We start from the raw sequence: 27,415 nt of genomic DNA, 5'->3' as shown, positions 1-27,415 counted from the left end.
GGAGGCACAAAGGGGAATAATTAGATATTCAGTGGGTCAGAGAGTGAGAATGACTCTATAGCAGGGGCGGGCAAACTTTTTGGCCTAAGGGCTGCATCGAGTTTCATAAATTGTATAGAATGCTGGGGAGGGAAGGGGGTTGTGGTCCAGACCCCACCTTGTATCTGCCCTCATCCAACCACCCCTTCTCCCTGTTCCCTGACTGCCTCTGGAACCCCTGCCCCTGACTGCTCCCTGCCACCTCATCCAACCCCCTCTCCTTCCTGACTGCTCCCCCAGGACCCACACCCCTATTCAACTCCCTGGTTCCCCCCTCAACTGCCCCAACCCCTATCCACACCCCCGCCCCCTGACCACCACCCTGAACTCCCCTGCCCTCTATCCACACCCCCGCCCCCTGACCACCACCCTGAACTCCCCTGCCTTCTATCCAACCCCCCCGCTCTCTGTCCCCTTACTGTGCTGCCTGGAGCACCAGTGGCTAGTGGTTCTACAGCCTCCCAGGCCAGGAGCTCGGGGACCAGGCAGGATGGTCTCATGGGCCGGATGTGACCCATGGGCCATAGTTTGCCCACCTCTGCTCTATAGCCCAGTAGCTATAGCACCCACCTGGGAAGAGGGAGATTCACATGCCAGCCCCTTGCTCCAAAGAATATTCAATAGAAAGCACACTCTGTGTGCCTGCCCATCTACTGAAACTTAGGCACCTCAGCGACTTTGGCAATGGACACATCCAGGGTTAGGTGATAGCTGAGAAGGAGTTTTGTGAATGCCAGTGGTACCTAAATGTTGGACCTAAACACCTACAGTGGCAGTTAGATGGCTAAGTCCCCCTTGTGAATCTCACCACAGATGCCTAAAACCACTCAGACAGTAGAGAACACTAGGTTAAAGCATCCAGCTACATCAGAAGCATCCCACAAACACTGTCATTTCGAACATAATAAAACCCTTAACTCTGACCCATGTTAGATCCAGGGAAAAAACAATGTAATAAATATGTTAAAATACATTAAAATTATGTGCATTCCCAAAATGATATCAGAATTTGGTTTAGAGAACAATGAACACAATCCTAAATACAAAACTCAAATATATCCTTTAGAAACACAAATAAACGTTATTGTACAATTGTTTGTTGCATGTTCCTATTAGATAGAAAAGCCTAACACTATTTCAGTACTACATACTGAACACAGTACACATTCATACAATTTTACATTCGTCATTCGTTAATTCTTTGTAATATTTATACAGAGTTGAGGGAACTATTTGCTTTTTTAATTGTATCTGTGGTTGTATCAGACATGCCTGCAAGGTTCTTGGGTCTCTTCACTTACCGTTTCTTACCATTTTGTCAGTGCTTGATGTAGACATTTGCTTATTAAAATGAGAATCTCAAAGCAGCTCAGTTGCCAACACTGGCTGTAAATGAATGACGCTTGTTGTTGGGGAATGTGATAACTCATGTCAGTCACACTGTCTAGTGGATAGTAAAATCACCCGTCTGCAGGAGGCCCTTGTTTTAAACAGCTTATAGCTTTGCCTGTGAGTCAGATAACACTCACTAGGACTCCCTGCTAGTGGGATGAGAAGAGAAACCCTTTCAATAGCAGCCTTGACCATCTGGATGTGATCCACGCCGGACTGGAGAAGAGCTCAGATTAGAATACAGATTATGGGAGTTGTCTGGCTTGTAACTTGAAATACAGTCTGCTGATAGTGAGCTGAACTCCCCCACACGTCAAGGACAATTCTGCCCTGGGCCAGCCCTTTGCAGGGCTGAGCAGAGGCTGCTCAAGTCACTCTCATCGTTTTCCTCTGGCTCGCTGCATATGTTTGACTGGTTGCTACATTGCCAGCTGTGTCTGGGCTCTGCTCTCAGAGAGCTGGACCTCTCATGGGCTGCATTCACAGCAGGGGCAGCCTTGGGGCACACGGTGGCAGCAGCCTTTTGGCCCACCATGCAGGATGGGTTTGCAGAGCTTTTCTGGCTGAACAGTTTTGCTAGCAGAGATTTCTGGAGGATTTTCTGCAGACTCTCGCAAGCCCTCTGCTTGGTGCCAAGCTGGGTGTAATGCAAATCCAACTGCAGCAGCACATCGGTCTGGGGGAAGAGCAGAGAACACAAAGGGAATCAGAGATGAAAACCTAAAGCAGGCTTCATTTCAACCACCATCAAGGGATCAAGGCTCGACTGGGTGCTCTTGGGAGCTCACTGCCCCTAAACACTGTCTGCAGCACACAACTCTGGCCAGGAGACCCAGGTCACTGACAAACTTCACTGGGACAAATTCACTACTAGCTAACTGTGTTATTGCATCTGCTTACTCTAGTAGTGAATCTGACCCATTACCTACCTACTGGACTTCCTGGTTTCCACTGAAATGAGCTCTCTTGGTGACAGGATAAGCTGTGCTTGGGATGCGCCCTTAGTCACTCGCAACACATGACAGGAGTTTGGCTAAGTGGAGCTAGGGGCTCTGTGGGAGGCTGCTCCTCTTACGGTGAGGACTGTGATTTCTTATAAAATTGCTGCAATGTTGTTTTGAATCAGCCTTCTTGGCCATAGGTGAAGGCACCAGGGAAGGCAGGTCTGGCATTAGCGTTCAAAATGAATTAGATATGGCACATTCTGGAGATTAAAAGCTGACTGACCTCAAAATGTAGTTGTTAATGGGGAACTGTCAATGAACGGGGGTGTTGTGAAGACTGTAGCAGAACCTCATGGAGAGGTGTGGCAATTGGCCATTGACCCTTGCAGGGGAGCATGTAAGGTGCCCCTGTTCTTTCTCCTGCTCCCCTGCAAGGGTCAGTCACCCTAGACCTAGGTTTTTATTGCTCCTGCCCCAATAACAAAGAGACTGGGGATCCCACAGTAGCCAAAGTGACCATTTGGGCAAGCAGGCCCATCATGCTAGGCAAGGTGGGTGTGTCCATGCAAAGTAGATCAGTCCCTGAAGTCCTTTTCCACATCTCACCACCAGATGTCAGGGTAGAGCTCATTCTGACTCTGCTTACACAGACATTCCATCACTCCTACTGATTTGAATGTCAATCCCTGCTGGCCTGGCAAGCGAAGCAGCAGAAAAGTCTGCACAAATTAGTCAAGGATCTACAACCTATCCTGAAGGATGATCCCTCACTCTCACTGATCTTGGGAGATAGGCCAGTCCTCGCTTACAGACAGCCCCCTAACCTGAAGCAAATACTCACCAGCAACCACATACCACACAACAAAAACACACTAACCCAGGAACTTATCCTTGCAACAAAGCCTGTTGCCAACTTTGTCCACATATCTATTCAGGGGACACCGTCATAGGACCTAATCACATCAGTCACACTATCAGAGGCTTGTTCACCTGCACATCTACCAATGTGATGTATGCCATCATGTGCCAGCAATGCCCCTCTGCCATCTACATTGGCCAGACCGGACAGTCTCTACGCAGAAGAATAAACGGACACAAATCAGATGTCAAGAATTATAACACTCAAAAACCAGTCCGAGAACACTTCAGCCTCCCTAGTCACTCAATTACAGATCTCAAAGTCACAATACTCCAACAAAAAAACTTCAAAAACAGACTCCAACAAGAAACTGCAGAATTGGAATTAATTTGCAAACTGGACACCATTAAATTTGGCTTGAGTAAAGACTGGGAGTGGATGGGTCATTATACAAAGTAAAACGTATTTCTCCATGCTATTTTCCCCACTACTGTTACTCACACCTTCTTGTGAACTGTTGGAAATGGGCCATCCTGATTATTACTACAAAAGTTTATTTTTCTCCTCTCATTAGTATGGCAACACCCATTTTTTCATGTCCTCTGTGTATATATATATTCTTACTGTATTTTCCACTGCATGCCCACGAAAGTCTATGCTCAAATAAATTTGTTAATCTCTAAGGTGCCACAAGTACTCCTGTTCTTTTTGCTGATACAGACTAACACGGCTGCTACTCTGAAATCAGTTTGTACAGAAGTTAGTGAGTCCCAGTGCAGAGGCTAACCTGGTTGTGACTGTATGCAAAGTGGGCCCAGTTGATGATCTGGAGTCGTTCCTGGTAACAGTTGAGAGAGTAACCACTGGAGCCAGGTGGGGTAAGGAAATTGGGCCCTCTGGGTGGCACTTTATCTCACTGGGTAAACTCTGTGGCTTAACGACCCTGAATAAGGAACAGGACCAGAACTAAGATGTTATGAAGGCCACCATTTTAGACTGGGTGGAGCTATCTGTTGAAAAATACCATTAGAAATTTTGGGCCACTAGAGGGGTATGACCCAGGGCATATGCACAAAAGCGGACAGCCTGGGCTGCCCACTGTCTGAAGTCAGGTATTGGAACTGTGGGGGGAAATTATAGATCTGGTGGTACTGGACCAATTTCTCCAGAGCCTCCCAGAGAATACCAGGGCAAGGAGGCACCAGCCCAGCATCCTAGAGGTCACAATTTAACTCACCAAAGAGTTTGCAGAAACCAATTTTCCCAGAAGAGTGGTCCAGCTACAGATGGGGTGGGAATTGAAAAGCCCCAAAAAGAAAAGGGAGGAAGTAAAAGGAACAGTTTCAGGGAATTGGGAACTAGTGCGCTAACAATGTGGAAGGTTGGGACATATTAAGCGGGACTGCTCCAGGATGCAATGCAGGTTCCCAGAGTTCTGTGGATGGACTGGGACTGTTGGGTGTGGGAGGAAAAGGAAAATGCCTGCCGTCCCTATAGAGATGGGAAGAAAGGGGCTTGTGGACACTGCCTCAGGATGCTCATTGATCTGGGGGGATTTAGTGAAGCCCCCCGGGAGGCTCTCAGGGGAGAAGGTAGAGTTAACACGCATTCAAAGGGAGAAGAAAGTGCCCAATGGCAGAGGTACCCCTAGAGGTAAAGGGGAAAAGCAGATGGAAGCAGGTGGGAGTAATGGAGAGGCTACCCCATCTGGCTGCAGAAGGTATGGACTGAGCCCCTTCCCCTATAGAAAGAAAGCAAGTGGCCATGGCCCCACATGCTAGAAAAATAAGCAAATGAGGAATGGCCTGAGTTAATAGAATCAGAACACCCTGCACAGAATGATACAAGCCAAGGCAAAAATTGAACTGTTCCAGAGGAAAAGAGGGAGAAAAAGGAAAAGGCAGAACTAGGCTCGGGGGAGAAGAACAGTCCAAGCCCAAGAGTTGGACAGTCCCAGGTACCTGGATGGCAGAAAGGGTGAGGGGAGGAACCCAGGGACCAGTTCGTGGGACTGGGAGAACCAGAGGCCTTAGAGAAGGAAAAGAAAGGGGGACAACAGGCCCTACCTGGAGACAAGGTGAAAGAAGCTAAGAAGAGTGGGCCTGTAGGTGTGAAGCTCTGTGGGCTAAAACTGAATTATGGGAGCAATTTCTGCAGGTGGAGGACGGATCGACCCAGAAAAGACCAACGTGGGGCAAACAGGAATGTATAGAGGCAAGAACCTCCTACAAGGAAAGGTAGGTGCAGGACCCCCCCGCCAAACTCACTCTCAGGTAAAAGGGGGAGGTGTGCGACAGAGTGCTGAGGTCTAATAGATGGGTCGGTACTCTGCTCACAGCAGTATCAGTGAGTTTCCCCAGTGATTAGCTAAAAAGATGTGGGGAGCTGGGTGAAGGAATTAATTGGCCCATCATCTGACTAGCTTGATAAAAGGCAGGGTTAGCAGGGAAAAGTGGGAGGACAGACCTAGTTGTGCTCAGACTGAAGCCAATCCCAAAGAAGGGAGATCTCTTTTCCTTCCAGAGCTGTGATGAACAGGGGCCGTCTGTCATAGCGTAATACGGTATTAGAATTGTTATATTGCATTTTATAGGCATTGATGGGGGCGGGGGGGACTTCAATAAATTATATGGAATGCACACAAAATAAAGGAGACTGAGCAGTTTTTGTGGTAATCAAGGATAGGGGGACACATGCCCTTTTGCATTCCTATGCAGAGAAGGGACATCTGATGTAGGGGGCCTTTTAATCTAGCTGATAAAGGAATAAGAAGATCCTGTGACTGGAAGTTGGGTCCTAAAAATTCAAATTAAAAATAAGGTGCAATTTTGTAACAATGAGGCGATTATCCATTGGCACCTGCTTATGGAGGGATTTCATGGATTCTCCGTCTCCTGGAGTTTTCACACCAAGTCTGGATGCTTTTGTAAGGATATACTGTGGCTCAGCTGCAAAGTGTTGGGCCCTCAGGTAGCAGGGAAAAACTGGTCCCAGCACTGCAGGGCTGACTGGCTGAGGGTCTCTGGCCTATGCTAGACAGCAGGTCAGATTAGTTAACCATAATGATCCCTCCTTCTGGCCTTGCAGTTTATCACTCAACTTCTCTGAATGAGCAGTCCCCTTCATCTATGGGATAGGTAAGTGTCTCATGATGGAATTAAAGAATTTTGTAAGCCACTAGAGATGAGCCTGGTCTTTGCTTGTGGCCCGGACATCTGTTTGAAACCGAAAGGCCTTGAGAAAACATGATCTCTGGCCTAAGGCTAGAAAGGAAGTGTGAGCAAAGGGGACAGATCTTTTGTGCCCTAGCAGTGAATTGCCCCAATAGCAGCAGTGTTGGCTTGGTCATTAATCTGCCACAGGAGAGTTCAAGGCCCAGGGAGAGGCCGCTGCACCATGGCCATATCTGAGCCAATGTTTCCCTTCACACCCAGGAACATGGGTCGGGAATGCTTGAGGATGATGGAAGTCTCCTGCAAAGATGGTCTGAGAGGCACCTGCTGCTCTCTGGGGCAGTAAAGCCAGCAGTGAGATTTCCACAGAGGGTGGCTTTTTTACCTGAATTTTCTGTAGGCCATAGAGCCGGAGCACACAGTCCAATTCCTCTTGCTCATACAGTGAGACAAGTAACGACACCACCCGGTCAGACTGGCAGTCAGTCAGCACGGCCAGTTCTTGCACCTCCTGGAGCAGATAGACAAGAATAAACCAAAAAAGCATTCTCAGCACAAGCCAGTAATTCACACAAACCTGGCTACTCAAACCCAGCAGTATCTGGGGCTGGCTTTGCCCAGAGAGCTCTGGTTAAGGTAAATCCTGCATTTCCTAATACAAATGGGAACTGTAAGAACACAGGGACAGTTTCTGAGCACTCACTTTTGTGCTGTTCTGGTGGCACAAAGTAGCCAGAGAACTGTAGGGTTTTTGCCAGCATAAAGATCTAAAAAAAAAAAGAAAAAAAAAGAAAAAAAGTACCTCCCTACTTGATGTTACCTGCACTGCTGTAACAGGATGTCTGTAATGTGCTGGCCTGCTATGAGGGATCATGAGGCCCTCTAGTGGGACATTCCAGCAACTACAACAGCCTGCTATTTTCTCCAAATTCATGAGTAATGTCTACGCAGCCCAACAGCAAGCCTCCCAGCCCAGGTTAGCAGGGCTTGCGCTTGTGCCCTAAAAATAGCTGTGTAGACAGTTCTTTGATGTTGCAGCTTGGTCTGAAGCCCACCCTACTCCCTGGGCTTCACAGCCTGACCTCCAGCCCAAGCTGCAATTTCAAAGCGCTCTCTGCACAGCTATTTTTAGAGAACGAGCGTGAGCCCCACTAACCTGAGTCTGTTGACCTGGGCTGGGAAGCTCACTGACATGGACTGCCTAGAGGTACCCTAAAAGGCTTGGCCAGATCCTTAGGTGTGCTGGCTGGCTGGCTGCAAGAGCTGCCAAATGGCCTGGGAACCTTCCCTGAGCCAAATGTGAACAGCTGTGGCATACAGCTGGTGTATGGACTTGTTCACCACAAAAGTCCCCTGCAGTCAGTGTACAGGGATGGGACTGATGCTGCACTGACCCCAGCCTAACTGTTCAGTGCCACGTGGCCATTGCAGAACAATCTTCAGAATGGAGCAGGGTGTGTGAAAAGTGACACTAGCAGCAAGACAGAATAAGTGGGCATTTCAGGCCAATTTTTGCCATCTGCTCTGATCTTCTCTCTGTGCAGGTGGGGAGCTTTGGAATCTTGGCAAGGGCTTGGTGCACGGGTGCTGAAGCTCCTGAGTTCAGTCCTTGCTGCTAACACGCATATCTATGCGTGAAGGGATAGTGACAGCAGGAGGGTTTGCTGCATGAACAGAAGCAATCGGTGACCCAGTTTCTGTTATCGTGATTAAGGCTTCTATCCAGAGGAACTGGATAAATGCAAATACCTTGGAGATTGGAGTATTTTTGTACAAACCAATCTGACCTGAAGACGCGTCTATTTCCAAGTACTTGGTGCATCAGAGACATGCAGATGGGACGTAGCTCAGAAAAGAGCAACAATGGTTGAGGCAAAGAGTTAGGAGAAAACATTAAAAGGTAGCATTCTTGCTGGTGAGGGGAGAGCATAGCATTGTAAAGGGGTGGAGTTCCAGCCCAGTCCAACCCCTTGCTCAGTTACTTCAAACCATCTGAAATTGTTCCTCAGGGCTGCACTGGTCTGTATTTGGTCTCAGCTGGAAGGTGACTAGGCTACGTCTTCTCTGCTGAATTTTCTCAAGTTAACTCTTTGTTAGCTTTGCTCAGGCGAGAGCAGCCACACTGTGACCCAGCACTGGAACTGCACAGAGCGACTGGATTAGCAACACAGTATTTGTATGACAAGCATAGAGTAGCTGCGTCTACACTGCGTTAGTAGCTCCAGCATCAGCAGCACCCAAGCTCCAGCCCCCAACCACTGATGGGCTAGCTCACGCGAGTTTAAAGCACCACTGAACTCAAACTAGAGATTTTTGTCTATGTGCATGGCAGTTTGGTTGGGGTAACAGCAGAGTTATACCTGGAGCTAACTCTACTGTGAAGACAGGCTGTTAGTCTGGAACAGAACAAAAGGTATATTCCACCCTATGCCTTCTCCTCCGATCACAGCCCATTTGCACTTCACAGCCACTACTTCCACCTCCCTGCCTCACACTGAACCTCCATCCTTAAGCTGCTCTTGCCCAGGTCTCTAATGATCAGTTTCTGGTCAGATCTCAAGGCCTCTGCGCCACTTTCACCTCAACTTCATTGTTGCTTTTGACATGTTATCATCTTCTCTTCTCTTGCCATTTGTAATCCTGTCTTCTCCTGGCTCACTGCCCTCCTCCCTCCCCACCAGCATTTCCTTCAGTGTCTCTCCAGGCAGCTCCTTCCCTGCCATTCCCTTGCTGGCATGCATTACCCAGTCTGTAATGGCTACCTTGTGAGTGTTTGGCTTTGCAATCTAACAAACACCCTTAGCAGACAGCCTTGCTGTACATCATAAATCTTCCAGCTATTAAAAATGATGATACTCCATCCCCAAGACATGAACAATCACAATCTTGACCCCTATACTTACATGATGCACCTCTTCTCCCTATCCTCTGTTTGCCTGTCTGTCGCCTCTCGTGGAGAAGGCTTGTCCCTCATTTTGTCTTTGTAAAGTGCCCAACAGATGGCCCAGTGAGTAGGGTCCCAGTTTAGGACTAAAGACACCATCATTCAATCCCCTGCTCTCCTACAGACTTCCTGTGTGCCGGTGAGCAAGCCATTTAATCTCTCTGTGTACAGGGGATAGCAGCACTGACCCAACCCACAAGGGGGCAGCAAGCATAACAACGTTAAAGATTATGATGTGCTTTGAGAGCGACTGATGAAAAGGGCTAAGTAGTATTATACTGGGGCACTGCTAGAATCTATGTAACCGGATTCCAGGATTTGTCTGGGAGTCACTCTGAAGCCGCAAACAGCTGAGTCAGTGTGGAGTGATGGAAACAGTTGCAGGCATGGTTGTGTTGACTAACATATGCTGGCTACCATATAAATATATTCATAATGTATCATCCACACCATATGCATATAAGTATATATTAAGCACAAACATTGTAACAGCGATATAGCCTAAACTGGCCAATACTATAATCCTGTTCACTTATGCTAAGTATCCCATAACACTTTGCATTAGCTGAAGTAAGCTTTGGCTTAAGTAGACAAGAAAACTGTCAGTATCAGGACATCTCATTGTTCCCCCATTACAACAGAAAGTGAGTTTCACAAACTTATTTACCCTGCTATGCAGGTGCAAGAAGCAGGTGGGCAGATGCCCTGTCCCACATGGATGAACGTGTGGAGTCATGCACAACACCACATTCAACCATCCTTATGCCATCTCCCTTTGTCCTGGGACCAATGGACAAGGACCTAATGTCACTCATTTAATCTCTGCTGCCTCACAACCCCTTTGCCACCCAGACCTGCCAGCCCTTGGGTGATGAGGACCCCAGGCCGGTTCAGAGTTGCAGTTGCAGGATGGAATTCTGTACTGTGGAGGACGCATTTCTGTTCCAGACTGCTAGCCGAGATGCAAGGGTCTCAAAGTATGTCATGAGTCGCAGCTCACCAAACTAAAACCAGGAACTTGGTTTTGTGAAATTTCTGGTAGCTGGGTATACACTCGTACGTCAGGAAATACACTGACTCTTGCTGTGATCTGTGTTCCTGGGCCAAGATCCCTTGTGGAAAGACAATTGGTCTTCAGTCCATATGCACACTCTCTCAGCCCTGGTCTACTGTGTACCTGGATTTCATAGCAGAACTCCCCACTCCCAGAGATGTACAATTGGGTTGGTTGCCATTAATTACTTGACCAAAATGGCATGTTTTATTCCCTCTTGTGCAGTTCCCATTGCCCTGGAAACCATCCATCTCTTTCTTGAACACATCTTTTGGCTCCACGGACTATTGACTGGCATTGTGTCAGACCAAGTGCCACAGTTTGTCTTCCATTTCTGATGAGACCTCTACAACTCCTTGAGGGTAGAACACTCTGAACTGCCATGCTCTCCTGGCTGATGTAATAGCCATTACAAATGCTACCTTTGTTGAAAGGTGTAACAGAGAGCAAGTTGCTAGAGGCTCAAAAGGGGGGGACCCATCAGCTTTGATAAAAGTAAATTCAGATGTCAGTGTGAAATAGGACTCCATACCAGCAGAAACATCCTGTCCAAGCCCCTCAAAAACCTTATGACCAATGGGTTGGAAAAAAGGGAGCAGTTATCCACCAGAAGGTGAAATGTCAATATAGCTGCTAGCTGGTCCCAGTTAAGCTAATCCTTGATGTTTCAGGCACAAAATATAGTCCTTCACATGCTGAACAGAAGCAAGAATGGGGAAGACCCCCCTTCAGCCATCATCAGATGGAAAATCTTTTCCACTCAGCCAGGATGGGTCGACCTTGTTGATGGCTTTCTACTATTCAGCACTACCTCCTGCACCTCTCTTGAGCAGGATTCCTCTGCTGATGTTAGCCATGAAGCCTCCAGGCCAACAGGTGGAGAGCCTCAAGGTTGGGGTAGAGGAGGCAGCCATGATTCTGCAAAACTAGGTCTGTGGGAAGTGGGAGCAATAGTGGGAGATAGACTGATAGGTCCAAAAGCTGAGAAAACCAGTGTTGATGGGTAGGTCAGCACAGCCGACCAGGCCTTTAAAAGTCCGGTCGGCATTGCTGCCAGTCTAAGGCAGGCTAGTCCCTACCTATCCTGGCTCCACGCTGCACCCCGGAAGCAGCCAGCAAGTCCGGCTCCTGGGGGGGTACAGGATCCACAGGGCTCCGCATGCTGCCCCCACTCCATGCACCGGCTTCGCACTCCCATTGGCTGAGAACCGTGCCCAATGAGAACTTGGGGGGCGGTGCCTGTGGGCAAGAGCAGTGCACTGAGCTTCCTGGCCCCCCTGCCTAGGAGCCAGACCTGCTGGTCACTTCCGGGGTGCAGTTCGGTGCCACAATTGGCTGGGAACGTGCCTTAGCCTGCAGCACCGCTGACCAGGAGCTGCCCGAGGTAAGTCCATACCCCAACCCCAATCCCCAACCCTCTGCCCCAGCCATGAGCCCCCCCCCCCCCAAGCCCAGAGCCTCCTCCTGCATCCCAAACCCTTCATCCCCGGGCCCACACCAAAGCCTGCACCCCCAGCCAGAGCCCTCAACAAACCCAACTGCGTCCTGCTCTGGAGCAGAGCTAGTGACATTTTTGTTGTCCCTTGTTACAAGCAAATCCACTTGGGGAGTTCCCAAGAGCTGGGAAATGGACCTTACTGTATCTGGGCAAAGGGATCCCCGTGGCGATTGATAAACAACTTGCTTAGGTGGTTTGCCAGCATATTCTGGGCCCCCAGGAGCTGGGCTGCCTTCAGAAGTAGAGAGGTGCTGATGCAGAAGTCCCAAAGTAGGATTGCTTCTTGACAGAGTAGTGAGGACCAGACTCCTCCTATGGCAGCCATATTGCCAGCCAGCACCAATACATCCCATCCCCTGATGTGGGGAAGAAATGTCCTGCAAGCTAAAAATGTAGGCCATAGCTCCCTGATCTTTATATGCAGACTGAGATCTGGGGGAGACTAAAAACTTTGTAAAAGCAGCAAAGAATCCTGTGGCACCTTATAGACTAACAGACGTTTTGGAGCATGAGCTTTCGTGGGTGAATACCCACTTCCTCAGATGCATGTAATGGAAATATCCAGGGGCAGGTATATATATGTGTGCTAGCAAGCAAGCTAGAGATAACGAGGTCAGTTCAATCAGGGAGGATGAGGCCCTGTTCTAGCAGTTGAGGTGTGAAAACCAAGAGAGGAGAAACTGGTTCTGTAATTGGCAAGCCATTCACAGTCTTTGTTCAATCCTGAGCTGATGGTGTCAAATTTGCAGATGAAATGAAGCTCAGCAGTTTCTCTTTGAAGTCTGGTCCTGAAGTTTTTTTGCTGCAGGATGGCCACCTTAAGGTCTGCTATAGTGTGGCCAGGGAGGTTGAAGTGCTCTCCTACAGGTTTTTGTATATTGCCATTCCTAATGTCTGATTTGTGTCCATTTATCCTTTTCCGTAGAGACTGTCCAGTTTGGCCGATGTACATAGCAGAGGGGCATTGCTGGCATATGATGGCGTATATTACATTGGTGGATGTGCAGGTGAATGAACCAGTGATGGTGTGGCTGATCTGGTTAGGTCCTGTGATGGTGTCGCTGGTGTAGATATGTGGGCAGAGTTGGCATCGAGGTTTGTTGCATGGATTGGTTCCTGAGCTAGAGTTATTATGGTGTGGTGTGCAGTTACTGGTGCCAGTAACCAGTAACTTGCACTGTGCTTAGAACCCACCAATCAGTTGTGATGTGGGTCCACGCATGACAGAAGTGGGACAGACAGACAAAATTGGAACAAAAAGGGATGGCCTTCTCGGAATGGGCAGGCTCCTCTCAGCCTGCCCATCAAAATGAGCTCTCGGAAGATGCTGCCTGCTTCGATGAACCAGTGACTGCAGACACAGAAGGAAGTGACCATTTGTAACCTCTGCTCCTTCTCCTTAGTAGGTCGCGGGCTGGAGAGTAAATCCCTGAAAATGCTGAGACTGCTGAGAGCAGAACATCTTCCTCTTTGCTCCTGTAAATGCCCAGGGATTTCAGGGTTGCTCTAGAATCCTAGAGACTATACAGAGTTTCATCTGTTTTTCTGAAAAGAGTGACAGTCCCTCGAAGGGTAAGTCCTAAACTATCTGTTGCAACTCTGAAGGGAGGTCAGACAAATGCACCAGCATAGTGCCTCACTGCAATGGCCAAGGCCATGCTGCAGAATCTGCTGCAATGAGACCTGCTTGTAGAACCATTGTGTTGACCAACTTGTTCTCCTCTATCAAAGTGAGGAATTCTTGTCTCACCTCCTCTGGGAGCTCGTCTTTACATTTAGAAACTGTATCCCACAGAGTGAAATTGTAACATCCCAGCAAAGCTTGCTGGCTTGCAGTGCAAAGCTGTAACCTACCTGTGGAATAAAGCTTCCCCAAACAACTCCATCTTCTTGTCCTCTTTATTCTTTGGGGTTGAGGCCTCGTGCCCCTGCAATTCCTTTTCATTGGCTGCTGCAACTACAAGGGTGCCTGGAGGAGGATGGTTATACAAGTGCTTGAACTCACAGGAGGGGACATAGTACCTTCTCTCCATTCTCTTAGTAACCAGAGGCAGGGAAGCTGGGGCCTGCCAGAGGATATTGGTAGGTTCTAAAATAGCCTCATTTAGTGGCAACTAGTGGAATTTCTTCTGGACTTTCTCTGGACCTCCTCAGCAACTCCTAATGGGTCTTAAAATCTCTTGGAGGTGAACAGATAGGCTCTGCCACACCTTCCTCATCAAGAGATGAGGAAGAGGATGCTAATGATACCACAGGCTGATGCAGCTCCTGGCCCTCCTGCAGTTGCTTATGAGAAAGATCCTGACTCTGCTCAGAGCCATGCTTGGTACCAACTATATGATGCTTGTGGCGATGATGCTCCTGACACCCAGTAGATGGAAACCCGGGCAGGCAGGTGGCATTACCCTCCTGATGAGACTGGCTATGTTGGGATACATAGAACCCCCCTTCAGAATCTTATTAGAAAGATGCTTCTTTTTGATACCATGGTGACGCCACACCTGTCAGTACTGGAGAAGGCTCAGACGTTGAAGAAAGGTACTCTTGAGGGAATTCTGCACCAAAAAATTAAAAATTCTGCGCATGGTATTTTCAAATTTTGCAAAATTCTGCATATTTTATTTGTCAGAATAATGCAGTTACTCTGGTTTCAATTACATTGGTAATTTATTTAAACTACAATACAATGGATGGAGAATGGGAGTGGGGAGCATTGGAGGAAATCCCCCGATCCTTTAGTCAACAACTGTATGCAGCCGTATGCTCAGTGCTAAATCATAGGCAACTGAAGAGCAAGTGAGGGCTGGGGAATCAAACTCACAATTTATACTGGCTACTGACCATCTCCAGAAAGGTCAGTAGCAAACAGTTCATGGAGTATATTTTGATAGGAAATTTTTTCAGTCCAAAAATTTTGACCAGTTCTAATCACTAAAGCACAATAAGCTTTATAAGGCCATACTGTCCTTTACGCCACTGTGGCCTTAAAACTTTTACACCTGTTTTATACTTCTGGGGGAATTCACAAAGACAATGGGAACAATTCACTAAGTAGGCAGGTTGCTACATTCTGCTCTGAGGGAAACAGAGCTTGCCCCATGCTTACCTCCTCAGAAACACCCTGAAGCTCTTCCCCTCCATGCCAAGTGTGCTGCAATAGTGAGTGAGGGGGACAGTGTGTCTGTCTGTCTGTCTCTCTCTCACTCTCACACATGACTGCCCGCCCTCCCCCGGAGGTGATTTACATCTCTATCAGCTGCTCTAGGTACCCAAACAAACTTGTCTGCGCTGCTGGGGATGGGCACGTGACTGCTCTTATGTCCTTTGCTTCCCTGTCAGAAGTCATTTTTCTGCGGGTAAGCAAAAAAAATCTGTGGGTGACATGAATTCTGCGCATGCACAGTGACACAAAATTCTCTCAGAAGTAAGAAAGGGGAGCAGGACATATCATCTGTGGTTTTCCCCTAGACGGTGCCAGCCTCACTGGTACCTGGATGGCCACATCTGGAGGAGGTGCTCAGTGTGGAGATGAAGGCATCAGAGATGGTACCCCAGACACTGGTGCCAGGTGAGATTCTTGAACCACTGGTGACATCGGCACTGAGAGGTTCAGCAACTCTCTTGCATCCTCAAATGCCTCAGGAGTAGAAGATACTGGGAAGATACTCTGCAGTATGAAGAGTATGAACATGAAGAGATGTTGAGGCAAGTCCATCAGAAGCCGGTCTTGACAGGCCCCATTGGGCTCTGGAGTCAATGAACTTCCCTGGTTAGAGGTGTGCTGTGGGGAGTGCTTCCTCGTAGAATGCCTTCCCAAGTCCTTAGCAGAGTCAACCCCTTTGAATCCCTCAATGACCCTGATACTGAATCCAATTTCCAATGCCTCTTCTTCGGTACCGGAGATGCCGATCTACCCCTCAGTACCAGTAGTGTCAGAGATGTGCTACTCACCAACGCTGAAGTGCTCAGAGCCCAGAGTAGAGGGCTCAATGGAGGCTGCAGCACCGACTCCAAGAGCAGACATTTTAATCTGGCTGCTCTGTCTTTTTTCCAATGGGGCCTAGAGCCCTTACAAATGCTGCACTTTACACTCACTGTAGTGGGACGGTTACCCCACTCCAGCCCTGAAGGGGTTAAAACAGCCCTGGGAAAGGGCTGCCCCGGGAGCCAATAGGCTGGGCTGATTGGAGAAGCAGCCACAGCTGGGGCCACATCCCAATCAGGCCACAGCTGGCCCTATAAAAAGGCCAGTGAGCCAGGAGCTGGAAGTCTCTCTCTAGCAGTGAAGAGAGAAGGACTTGGCTGCCTCGGAGCTGAGCAGGGTGCCTGAGATGGAGCAGGGCTGGGAAAAAGCCAGAGGAGCTGAGGCGCTCCAGGCTGGAAAACCCCCAGGCTGCAGGCCTTGGGAAAGGCTGGGAAGGGTACTGGGGTTGCAGAGGTGCAGCCTAGGGTAGGCAAAGGCAGCAGGTCCAACCCCCCCTTGCTGATGATGAGCGGTATAGACTGCAATCTGCCACAGGGGGCAGGGGCTAGATGATGACTGGCAGCAGATACTTCGGCAAGGTGGGGGTAGAAGGTTGGGGGTTCCCCTGAGTGAGGAGACCCAAGGAGTGGGGGTACTGCCAGAGAGCAGCACCCAAGATAAAGGGGCACCAGGGTCCAGGAGGGACACAGGGGCCAGCGGCAAGCAGGACATCAGCCAGCAGAGGGTAGTCTGGAGCTGGAGAGCTAATTCCCAGGATGACCAGCAGGAGGCACTGTGCCAGTGAGTTGTCATGTCACTACACTCACATGAGCCTCCCCCAAGTATTTAAGGAAGCTGGGGTGTGGGTCGCTATTCAGCACAGCCTTGTTGCAAAAGTGTCAGGGCTTGAAACCCCAAAAGTGTGGCCTACATCTGGTACCAGGGTGAGTTCCCCACACTGAGTGCTGGAACCCACAGAAACAATAAAAACAATTTTTTGTTTACTAAGAAACTAACTAATTGACTAACTGCACTAACGATACACAGGTGCTATATGCAGATAACAGGAAAGATTTGCAGAAGTAAGGCCAGGGAGCTCCAACAATCATCATTGTCGACAGGAAGGAACAGAGAAGGGTCTGCTGTAGCTTGACCCTTTATGCCTACACGATGTGAAAGAGGCAGCAGAGGGCACTCAAGCTGTCCCAGCAAGCACTGCTAGGGGTAAAAACTATCTGACAACTGTGCACGGGAGCACAGAAAGCCCTACAGTGGAATGGACATGGGTGATCACTTGAAGAAGAATGTAATTTCACCTGCTTGAATGTGACTCCGAAGTAAATCAGGAGACATTGGAAACACATTTACACAAAAGGCAAGCAAAGCCTTGGCATTGCACATCACCTCTGCATTTAGAACATTTGTTCTGTGGCTTGCACTGATGGAACCCAGAACAGCCTGAAGGGGATGCCCTGAGTCACCCATCCTGATTGCTGCGAGAAGAGGAGAGCCATTTCTCTCCCAGTAGGTGTGAAATGGGCCTGTGTTGGTGCTTGTTGGGCCTGCTGCTGCTGTAGATAGCTAGCGCCCCCCACAAGGGGAGCACACTCCTGGGAAACGTTCCCCACACAGCACTTCAGCCCCTGCTCATGCACTGTCACTCAGCCCACACAGGCTCCTCCCTCTGGGAAGGGCATGGCACTCAGCTGTCTCCAGAACCATCTGACATCCCTCCAGTGTCTCCGTTCCCAGGATACAGCATCAAGCCAGTCTGTGGTGCTCTGTCCCCATGCTGGAGCAAGTAGGGTCCAGGCATGACTGATTCCTGCTGGCTACAGGATCCCAGGCAGGACTCTCTTCTTCACTGAGTGAGCGTCCGTGGGCAGAACAAAGACACCCAGATCCCCAACTTTATGATGGTCAGAAATGCAATTCCCCAGAGGGTTGCCAGACAGACACTCTGGCAACAGAGTGATATGCCCATTCAGCAGCTCATTCCCAACCGGGGCGGCTCCAGGCCCCAGCACGCCAAGCACATGCTTGGGGCAGCAAGCCGCGGGGGGCGCTCTGCTGGCGCTGCAAGGGCGGCAGGCAGGCTGTCTTCCGCGGCTTGCTTGCGGATGGTCCGCTGGTCCCGCGGTGTAGGAAACTGAGGAAGACTGTGTCACGGCCTAGCCAGGGTATCTCCGCTTTCTCGGCGGCCTTGTGGAAGAAAGCCCCTGCTTGCTAAGTGGCCGGTCATTGTAGGACACGGCATGCCAGTTATAACTTGCTTTTAACTGGTTGAAACCAGTTTGTATGGCCTTAGGCCAAAGGGCGGGCATAGCTTGTGGGAAGTCCCTTTTTGCATATGTATAAGTTGCTTTTGTATTGTGCATATATAGCTGTATGCTCCCGGTCCCGCTTTTGGACTCCGACCCAGGCTGAGCTGAGCTTTGGTGCTGGGTTCCCCGCCAAAGTGAAAGCAACGCCCAGGGTCCCCGTTGCAAATGTGTCACTTTACCTTCATTAAAGCCAAATAACTCACAGTGTGTGTGGACCTCGTTCTTGCAGAGCATCCAAGCATGTTACATGCGGCTTCGGCGGACCTCTCGCAGACACGCCTGCGGGAGGTCTGCCGAAGCTGCAGGACCATCGGACCGTCCGCAGGCAAGCCGCGGAAGGAAGCCTGCCTGCCGTGCTTGGGGCGGCAAAATTCCTAGAGCCGCCCCTGTTCCCAACCCACCTTTCAACGCACATTTCCCCTTGCCTGGCCCCTGAACATACTTACCCCGACAGCAGTACCCCAGGCTTCCACCCACCCACCCAAACACTCCCAGCTCCCCTCTCCACCATCCCAAATGTACATCCCACCCTCTCTACACACTGAGCCCCTCAGCCTCTCCTGGACATATACCCCCTCCCAAATCTTACCCACACAACACACACCCCACCCACACTATACACACGCCACCCACACTACATAACCCCCACCTGCACACTGTTCCTCCTTCCTGCCCAACCACCGGCATTACTATTTCTGCTGCCTTTTCAATCCTGCTGAAGGGAAGTTCAGGACACTAGCCTAAGGTCCCCAGCCAAAGACATGAAGGAGCTCACCGCGGGTCTGCAGAGCAGGAGTCGGATGTCGGTGACATGTGGAGGTGGAGTCTGCAGCTTTGCACTCACATGCATTACGTTAGAGAAAACCACCTGGAAGCGTAGCTCTACTTGGATGCCACATGGAAAAGTCAGTGTCTCCTTCAGCAACTCTGTAAGTGAAATCAGAGGAGTGGTCATTGCAGAGGCCAGAATGCACAGCACACCAAGCACTCTCTGTCTCATTTCTGTGCCACTGCCAGCAGATGGGAATGATTCATAGATTCTAAGGGACCACTGTATCACCTAGGCTGACCTCTGCAACACCAACCAGAGAACTGCCCCACAATAATTCCTAGAGCAGACCTAACATGCACCCTTGACTGAAAAATTGTCATTGATGGAGAATCCACCATGACCCTTGGTAAACTGTTCCGAGGTTAATTACCCTCACTGTTAAAAATGTATGCAGTATTTCCAGTCTGAATTTGTCTAGCTTCAACTTCCAGCCATTGGCTCGTGTTAGACCTTTCTCTGCTGGCTGAAGAGACCATCATGAACTGTTTCCCAAGTAGGTACCTGTAATGGGGTGGCTGCCCTACTCCAGTAAAGAGGGGTTAAAAGCAGCCTTGGAGAGGGCTTCAGCTCTGAAAGGTAGGCTGATTGGGAAAGGAGCCACAGCTGTGGCCAGCTTAATCAGGGACCAACTGGCCCTTATAAGAGGGCTATGGGCCAGAAGAAGTGGCACTCTCTCTAGCTTCTTGGGAGAGAAGGACCTAGCCGCTGGAGAGAGAAGGGTACCTGAGGTGGAGCAGGGCTGGGGAAGGGCAAAGGGAGCTGGGGAGCTCCAGCCTAGAAAATCCCTAGGCTGCAGGCCTTAAAAAGGGCCTACTAAAAGGCACTGGGGCTGTAGAGGGGCAGCCCAGAGATATGCAAAGGCAGCAGGTCCTAACTCCCTTGCTGATGATGAGTGGTTTAGAGACTGCAGTCTGCCGGAGGGAGCTGGGGCTAGATGATGACTGGCAGTAGCCACTGAGGCAAGGTGGGTTTAGAGAGTTGGGGGTTCCCCAGGGAGGGGAGATCCAGGTTGGGGGTTACTGCTGGGGCAGAACCCCAGAGCAAAGGGCACTGGGTCTGGGAGGGAGACACCGGCCTGCAGAGGGTTGTCCAAGCTGGAAGAGCTAATTCCCAGGACGACCAGCAGGAGGCGCCATGCCAGTGAGTTGTCAAACCCCTCCCCCGCCACAGTACTATTTTAGGGTAAACTTGTAGGCCTCATTACCACTTGTGAGTTCAACTATAAAACATGAGCTTAAGTTCATAAGATGTCACAGGAACCTGGAACAGCAAATGTTAGTGGGGAAAGGCATGAAAGGGAGACAAACAGATTGAACTAGTCCGAACTCAAGGACTGTGTGAAGATCATTCTTGGTTTACCAGCATGATTCTAACACAGTCCTTGAGTGTGAAACCAGAAGTTAGTGAACTAAAGTTGGTGCTTTGGAAAAGAGGCCTAAATAGTGGACAAAATAATGGACTATTCTGCCCATCACTCCATTTTGGGGTCCTTGAAGAAAAGAGACTTTGGGAGAAAAATTGGCTACTGGGATGAGATTCACAATCATGACTGCCACCCCCACCATCTCCTGGGACCCCAGGCCTTCATCATCCTGATCCTGAGAGATGTCCTGACTGGACAGGGCCAGAGAAAAGGACCCAGATGACATCACCACATCCACCTGCTCTAGCTGATTCCCAACCACCACCTGGGATGAAATGGGATTGGATCTTAATAATAATGACAGCTCCAGCCCATCTCAACTAACTTCTTCTCTGTTCTCCAAAAGGGCAGTTATTACCAGCTTTGATACCATCTTAGAGACTGTCAGACATGAGGATTCTTCCTTCTAAAAACTCTCTCCAGCTAAAAGGGAACAAAGTATGCTGTTAAAAGGAAAGCCGTATTTAATACTTTATATTGTAAAGGCTTTAAATGTCCCCCTCTTTTCTTTATCTTTAATAAAAGGTTAAAAGGATTTTTAATGGTGTTTGCCATGGGACTAAGTAGGCTGAAGTCTCTGTAGACCAAACCCCAAACCTTAACACTCTTTAATGCTGGACAGTGACTGGGTTATGTTAATGCCTTTAGCCTTGCATCTAAATTAATACAACAGTGCTTATAGACTGTAATCAAGTCACCCCTTAAGCAGCTCTTTGTTAAGTTAAATAGATTGAGCTCCTTCCGTCTATCAATATCAGACATGTTTTCTAATGCTTTAATCATTCTCATGACTCTTCACGGAACCCTTTCCAATTTAGCAACATCCTTCTTGAACCGTGAACACTAGAACTGGATGCAGTATTCCAGCAACGGTTACACCAGCACCAAATATAGAGGTAAAATAACCTCGTTACTCCTACTTGAGATTCCCCTGTTTATGCATCCCAGGATTGCATTATCCCTTTTGGTCACTGTGTTGCACCAGCTGATTATCCACCATGACCCTCAAATCTTTTTCAGAATCCCTACTTCCCAGGATAGAATCCCCCATCCTGTAAGTATGGGCTACATTCTTTGTTCTTAGATACATGTGACAGATGATACTCAGATGTTCACGCCCTACATGTTGTAAAAATTTTTGTACAAGTTATGCCTTATAAGGTATAATTTGAAAAGTCCTAATGTGCTGGTCAGTATCGTCCCGATAAAATATGTGTGGCAACACTGTACGTAAAGTTATAACATTTCCCTGTATGATGTTGTTAACACATGTTCCAAACCCCATGGCCCTGCTCAAACAGAGGTTAGCAAACAAATCTGTCCTAAACAAAGGAATATGTGCTCTGCTTAATTTGCCTTAATAGGTAAACAGAGTCATCAAGATGAAGGGAAACAAAGGACGCTCACAGGTAAGAAAAAGGGAATTTCCTTCCACATAGACTCTCTGCCTTCTTGTGCCAAGCCAGAAATGTTTTTCAAGAGAGGGACTGAAACTTTAAAAAGAAGGAACAAATACCCCAAGGCACCCTCTCCCTCTCTACCTGCCCATCACATTCACTGCAATTGACGCAACAAAGGAAGCAGTCGTTGGACTCTGGGGAATGGGTACTGGTCAGTAAGACTGCTGAAAGAAAGCACACGGTGAGAAATTTTGCATGAATCTGACATAGTTTGTTAGGTATTAGTAAACATTTTATCTTTATTTTCCTTGTAACCATTTCTGACTTTTATGCCTCATGACTTAAAATCTTTCTCTTTGTAGTTAACAAACTTGTTTTACTGTTTTATCTAATTCAGTGTGTTTAAACTGAAGTGTCTGAATAACTATTCGAGATAATAATCTGGCACATTATTCTCTTTAAGGAATAATGGACTTACAATATTTTGTACTGCCCACAAGAGGGCTAGGCAGAACATGACATACATTTCTGGGGGGAAATCTGGGTCTGAAGGTGTGTTGGGGTCACCTTGCGGTATAACCGAGGCTGGTGAGAGCCAGAGGATAGCTCCAGTATGGCTGGCAGACTGAAGACACACACACATACTTCGGGTGTGACTTCCACGCTGGAGGCTGTTTGTGAGCGGCCCAGGTGGGAGATACTTTAGCAAGGCATTGTAGGAACATAAGAATGGCTATACTGAGTCAGACCAAAGGTCCATCTAGCCCCAGTATCTTGTCTTCCGACAGTGGCCAATGCCAGGTGCACCAGAAGGAATGAACAGAACAGGTGATCATCAAGTAATCCATCCCCTGTCGCCCATTCCCAGCTTCTGGCAAACAGAGGCACCCAGAGTAGCAGGGCGGGAGTGATACAGCTGCTCATTAGTTTGGATTGTACCCTGGTATGTCACACTACGCATTTACATTTAGTTGTAATAAAATGCACACTAGTTGCTTGTGCCCAGTTTACCAAGCAATCCAGATCACTCTGTACCAGAGACGTGTCCTCTTCATTATTTACCACTCCCCCAATTTTTGGGTCATCTGCCACCTTTATCAGTGTTTTCTTCCATATCATTGATAAACATGTTACATAGCGTAGGGCCAAGAACTGATCCCTGTTTACAATTACTTTTTGAGAGGGTGCCCCTTCTGCCTCCAGTGCTTGAGTTACTCCTGCAGTGTGGGAAGGTATGTAAGTTGTAAATTGCTGGCTCGAGGCCATGACTGGGTAGTGATCCCTGGGAGACTCCTTGTGACCTGCCCTGGCCCAGCCTGCTATGCTGGGTACCCGTGGATTGATCTCTTCTTTGAGCCTGTCACTCCCATTCTGCAAATTCCCTGCTGCTGCTGTTCTCTTTGCCCCATCCCATTATTTCCACTATAATTCCCTGGATAGGAATTGCTTCAGCGTTCGGCCAGCAGTCGAGTCACCTCTTCACAAGCTTTCTGCTCCAATCACAGCAGGGCCTGAACCTGCCATGAAAAGCCTCTTGCTCAACAGTGGCAGTGGGACCTCCCTCTATTTGCTGCTCCCCACATCCTGGGTGCTGCTGCTCCTTCTCCCCCATCTGACTCTTATGGTAAGAGACCCTTAGGCTCCCACCTAACTCTGTGCCATAGGCCCAGACCCAGCAGCAGCCCCCTCTGGATTCACCCACCCTAACCCCTTCCCAAAACGGTTCCCACAGCTCTGCTAGCCCTCTCCATGGCCTGGACTGCTTCCTGGAGTGGGTGGCAGAGAAGCAGTACTCTGAGGTGCTCCCTTATAGGTTCAGTGTGACTGTGAACAGGGCGCAGCATGAAGCAGGAGCAGGGAAACCCAAATACAACCTTTTGAACTACTAATGTAAGACATATTTAAAAGGCCAGATGCTAATGTACCTTGCCTGAGACCCCCAGGGCCGGGGCTGAGACAGCGTGGCCAAGGGCTCTGCACTGGTTTCTTACCATGGCTGTGTCCCCAGAGCTCTGCAGTCGGCCCAGTGGTGCAGATAGGGTCTGTCAGCGCCCGGGCTTCCTTCAGAGTGTGCTTGATCTCCATCACCTGCTTCCCAGTTACCAAGGGGTCCCGGCCAATGTCTGGGGGAGAAAAAGCTGCCTGAGGAATGGTTCAAAGGGATAAGGCGCAAAGGGTGCTGAGGCAGCCAGCTCCCACTGAGCCCACTTCCTTTTTGTGGCTTTGAATTTCCCTCCTAAATTGGAGGCCTGGCTCACACCATGCCTGCAGCCATTTTGGTCTCTCCACATACACAGTTCCTGATGCGCCCCATCACTCTTCTGGCCCAGCTCAGAGCCTCACACTGTATATTCTTTGAGCTACTGAGCAGTACTGCACCCTTACACATCCTAGCATCTTGTTTGGTTTCTGTACCGCACCTGCACACTGAGCAGAGGTTTCACATAGCTGCCTGCAGCAACCCCCAGGTCCCTGTCCTGAGTGAGCTCAGTCCATTGAGAACCCAGCAATGTGAATGAAGAGTTCAGATCACTCCTCACCTCACATTTGTTGCACTGGATTTCAACTGCCACTGAGTCATCAGCAAACGTTACCACCCCACTGCTACCCCTGTGCCTTGAGGAACACTGACCATTCCTTGTTATGCTTTGCTTCTGTCTCAGCCCGTTTCTGACTTGTCACATCTACACCCAATTAATGAATTTCCTTAATAGCCTCTTGCAAGGGGTTTTGCCAAGGGTTTTTGAAGGACTGGGTAAATGCTATCAGCTGGTTCTTCTTTCGCCCCTGCTTTGGTGTTGCCGTGATTAGAGAACTGTAGTAGACCGCAAAGGCAGGATTTTCGCTTGCAGCGGCTGCGCTGGTTTATACCCAGCATGCCAGCTTCACCTAGGTGGTTTGTTATTCTACTGAAATCAGTGTATGTGAGGCCTCCTGGCCTCCAATGCCCAGGATCACCTCTAGGTACACTGGCCATTCCCTGCATATTCACTGACTTTAACGAGAGAGGGATTTTGTTAGTAGCTCAGCCCCTTCACTCTGATGCTCTTGGACATGCTGTCCGGGTTGGAGACTCACTGGCCTTTCATTTGTCTGTTTGTTCCATCTCCTCTTCCTTTGAATCCTCGATCAATGACTGTACCTCACCTTTACTTCCTGGAACAAATAGCTTCCAGCTTTAACTAAACAGCTTCCGGTGCAATATTTACCTTCCAACACATCCTCCAGCACGTGGGTCACTTTCTTTTCCTGTAGAATGTGCTTTTTCAGGTACTTCATGAAGATCCCGGAGCTGAACTCCCCATCCTGCACTTCATAGGCTTCGGCATCTTCACTCCTTCAAAGGCAAGCACACGACCCTCAGCTGCTTGCCACACTGACATGGCGCAGGAGCACCCAGAAACCCCACAGACACACTTTGATTCAGGATTCCCTTTCTAATGGCCGAGTTATTGCTTTAGCCATATTAAGAAGGACCCTGGAAAGTCAATTGCCAATTCTGGGGGAACAATACAGAATCCTTGCAAACTCAAGGGGCTCAAAATTGGAGTAATATATGCTGCTCAATTGGATGAAGGAACATGAGCACCTGTATTTGCTTCAGAGTATTGGTCCTCTAATTCTAAGGTTGCATCGAACTGATGGTTTTCCTGTAGTTTCTGTTGCTGTTTGCATCATGAGCCACTGGGCGTAACTGCAGCATTTTAGTGTAATACAGAGGCTTGTTTTAATGAAAATGAAACTGCATTGTACTGTTTCAGGGGCAGAGTTAGGACAGCTCAGCATTTCTGAAAATCTCCCCCACAATGATCTCCTGGCCTTGGAAAAAGTTCTGGGACGCATGGGGTGCCCTGTACACTGCCACAGGGTGTGTCAATTGAATTATCCAATTGTAGCCCTGAAGGAGGTGCTGCCATCCAGAACAGCCAGCTCTGTGTCTAACTTTAGGATACTGCGGCTCAGGCTGGATGTGTCCTGGGTTGTGGGGAGAGACTCCATTACAAATACTCACTGATTTTAGGCCACAAAAGGGTGTTACGATCTTAACTACAAAAACAACAAGGAGTCCAGTGGCACCTTAAAGACTAACAGATTTATTTGAGCATAAGCTTTCATGAGTAAAAAAAACCCTTCTTCAGATGCATGGAGTGAAAATTACAGATGCAGGCATTATATACTGATACATGAAGAGAAGGGAGTTACCTCAAAAGTGGAGAACCAGTGTTGACACGATCCATTGTCTACAGCCAAGCCCTAAAATACAACTGAATTTGCTCCAATCCCTCCCACAGAGACAAACACCTACAAGATCTTTATCAAGCATTCTTAAAACTACAATACCCACCTGCTGAAGTGACTAAACAGATTGACAGAGCCAGATGGGTACCCAGAAGTCACTTACTACAGGAGAGGCCCAACAAGAAAAATAACAACACCACTGCCATTACATACAGCCCCCAGCTAAAACCTCTCCAGCGCATCATCAACGATCTGCAACCTATCTTGGAAAATGATTCCTCACTCTCACAGACCTTGGGAGACAGGCCAGTCTTTGCTTACAGATAGCCCCCCAACCTGAACCAAATGCTCACCAGCAACTACACACCACACCCCAGAAACCCTAACCCAGGAACCAATCCCCGTAACAAACCCTGTTGCCTATTCTGTCCTCATATCTACTCTAGTGACACCATCAGAGGACCCAACCACATCAACCACACCATCAGAGACTCATTCACCTGCACATCTACTAATGTGATATATGCCAACATGTGCCAGCAATGTCCCTCTGCCATGTACGTTGGCCAAACCGGACAGTCTCTATGTAAAATGGGTATAAATTGGACACTAGGAAGTTTAGACTTGAAATTACATGAAGGTTTCTAACCATTAGAGGAGTGAAGTTCTGGAACAGCTTTCCAAGGGGAGTAGTGGGGGCAAAAGACATATCTGGCTTTAAGACTAAGCTTGATAAGTTTATGGAAGGGATGGTATGATGGGATAGCTTAATTTTGGCAATTGATCTTTGATTATCAGCAGATAAGTATGCCTAGTGGTCTGTGATGGGATGTTAGATGGGATGGGATCTGAGTTACTGCAGAGAATTCTTTCCTGAGTGCTGGCTGGTGAGTCTTGCCCACATGCTCAGAGTTTAGCTGATCGCCATATTTGGGGTCGGGAAGGAATTTTCCTCTGGGGCAGATTGGCAGAGGCCCTGGAGGTTTTTCAACTTCCTCTGCAGTGTGGGGGCATGGGTCACCTGCTGGTGGATTCTCTGCAGCTTGAGGTCTTCAAACCACAATTTGAAGACTTCAATAACTCGGACATAGGTTAGGGGTTTGTTATAGAAGTGGATGGGTAGGATTCTGTGGCCTGCTTTGTGCAGGAGGTCAGACTAGATGATCATATTGGTCCCTTGCCCTAAAGTCTATGAGTCTAAAAGAATAAATGGACACAAATCAGACATCTGGAATAGTAAAATACAAAAGCTAGTCAGAGAACATGTCAATCTCCCTGGACATTCTATAACAGATTTAAAAACTTGAGAAACAGACTTCAAAGAGAAACT

The 27,415-nt window shown here is 48.6% G+C and overlaps 1 protein-coding gene across 1 annotated transcript in view; it reads right to left on the bottom strand.

Annotated features, from left to right (window-relative positions):
- Positions 1 to 971: 971 nt before the first annotated feature.
- The window catches only part of LOC115658813 (mucosa-associated lymphoid tissue lymphoma translocation protein 1-like), a 69,586-nt gene continuing 43,142 nt past the window's right edge, over positions 972 to 27,415 (bottom strand). The window contains 5 exon segments of the mRNA XM_030578265.1: positions 972 to 2,107; positions 6,793 to 6,918; positions 18,967 to 19,118; positions 23,838 to 23,969; positions 25,056 to 25,183. Of these exon segments, the coding sequence (XP_030434125.1) occupies positions 1,745 to 2,107; positions 6,793 to 6,918; positions 18,967 to 19,118; positions 23,838 to 23,969; positions 25,056 to 25,183 (901 nt within the window). The 3' untranslated portion in view covers positions 972 to 1,744.

Source organism: Gopherus evgoodei, chromosome 10 (assembly GCF_007399415.2).
Source record: "Gopherus evgoodei ecotype Sinaloan lineage chromosome 10, rGopEvg1_v1.p, whole genome shotgun sequence".
In the NCBI taxonomy this organism is placed as follows: domain Eukaryota; kingdom Metazoa; phylum Chordata; order Testudines; family Testudinidae; genus Gopherus; species Gopherus evgoodei.
Note: the sequence above shows the minus strand (reverse complement) of the source record. Positions and strands in the feature narration are given on the sequence as shown.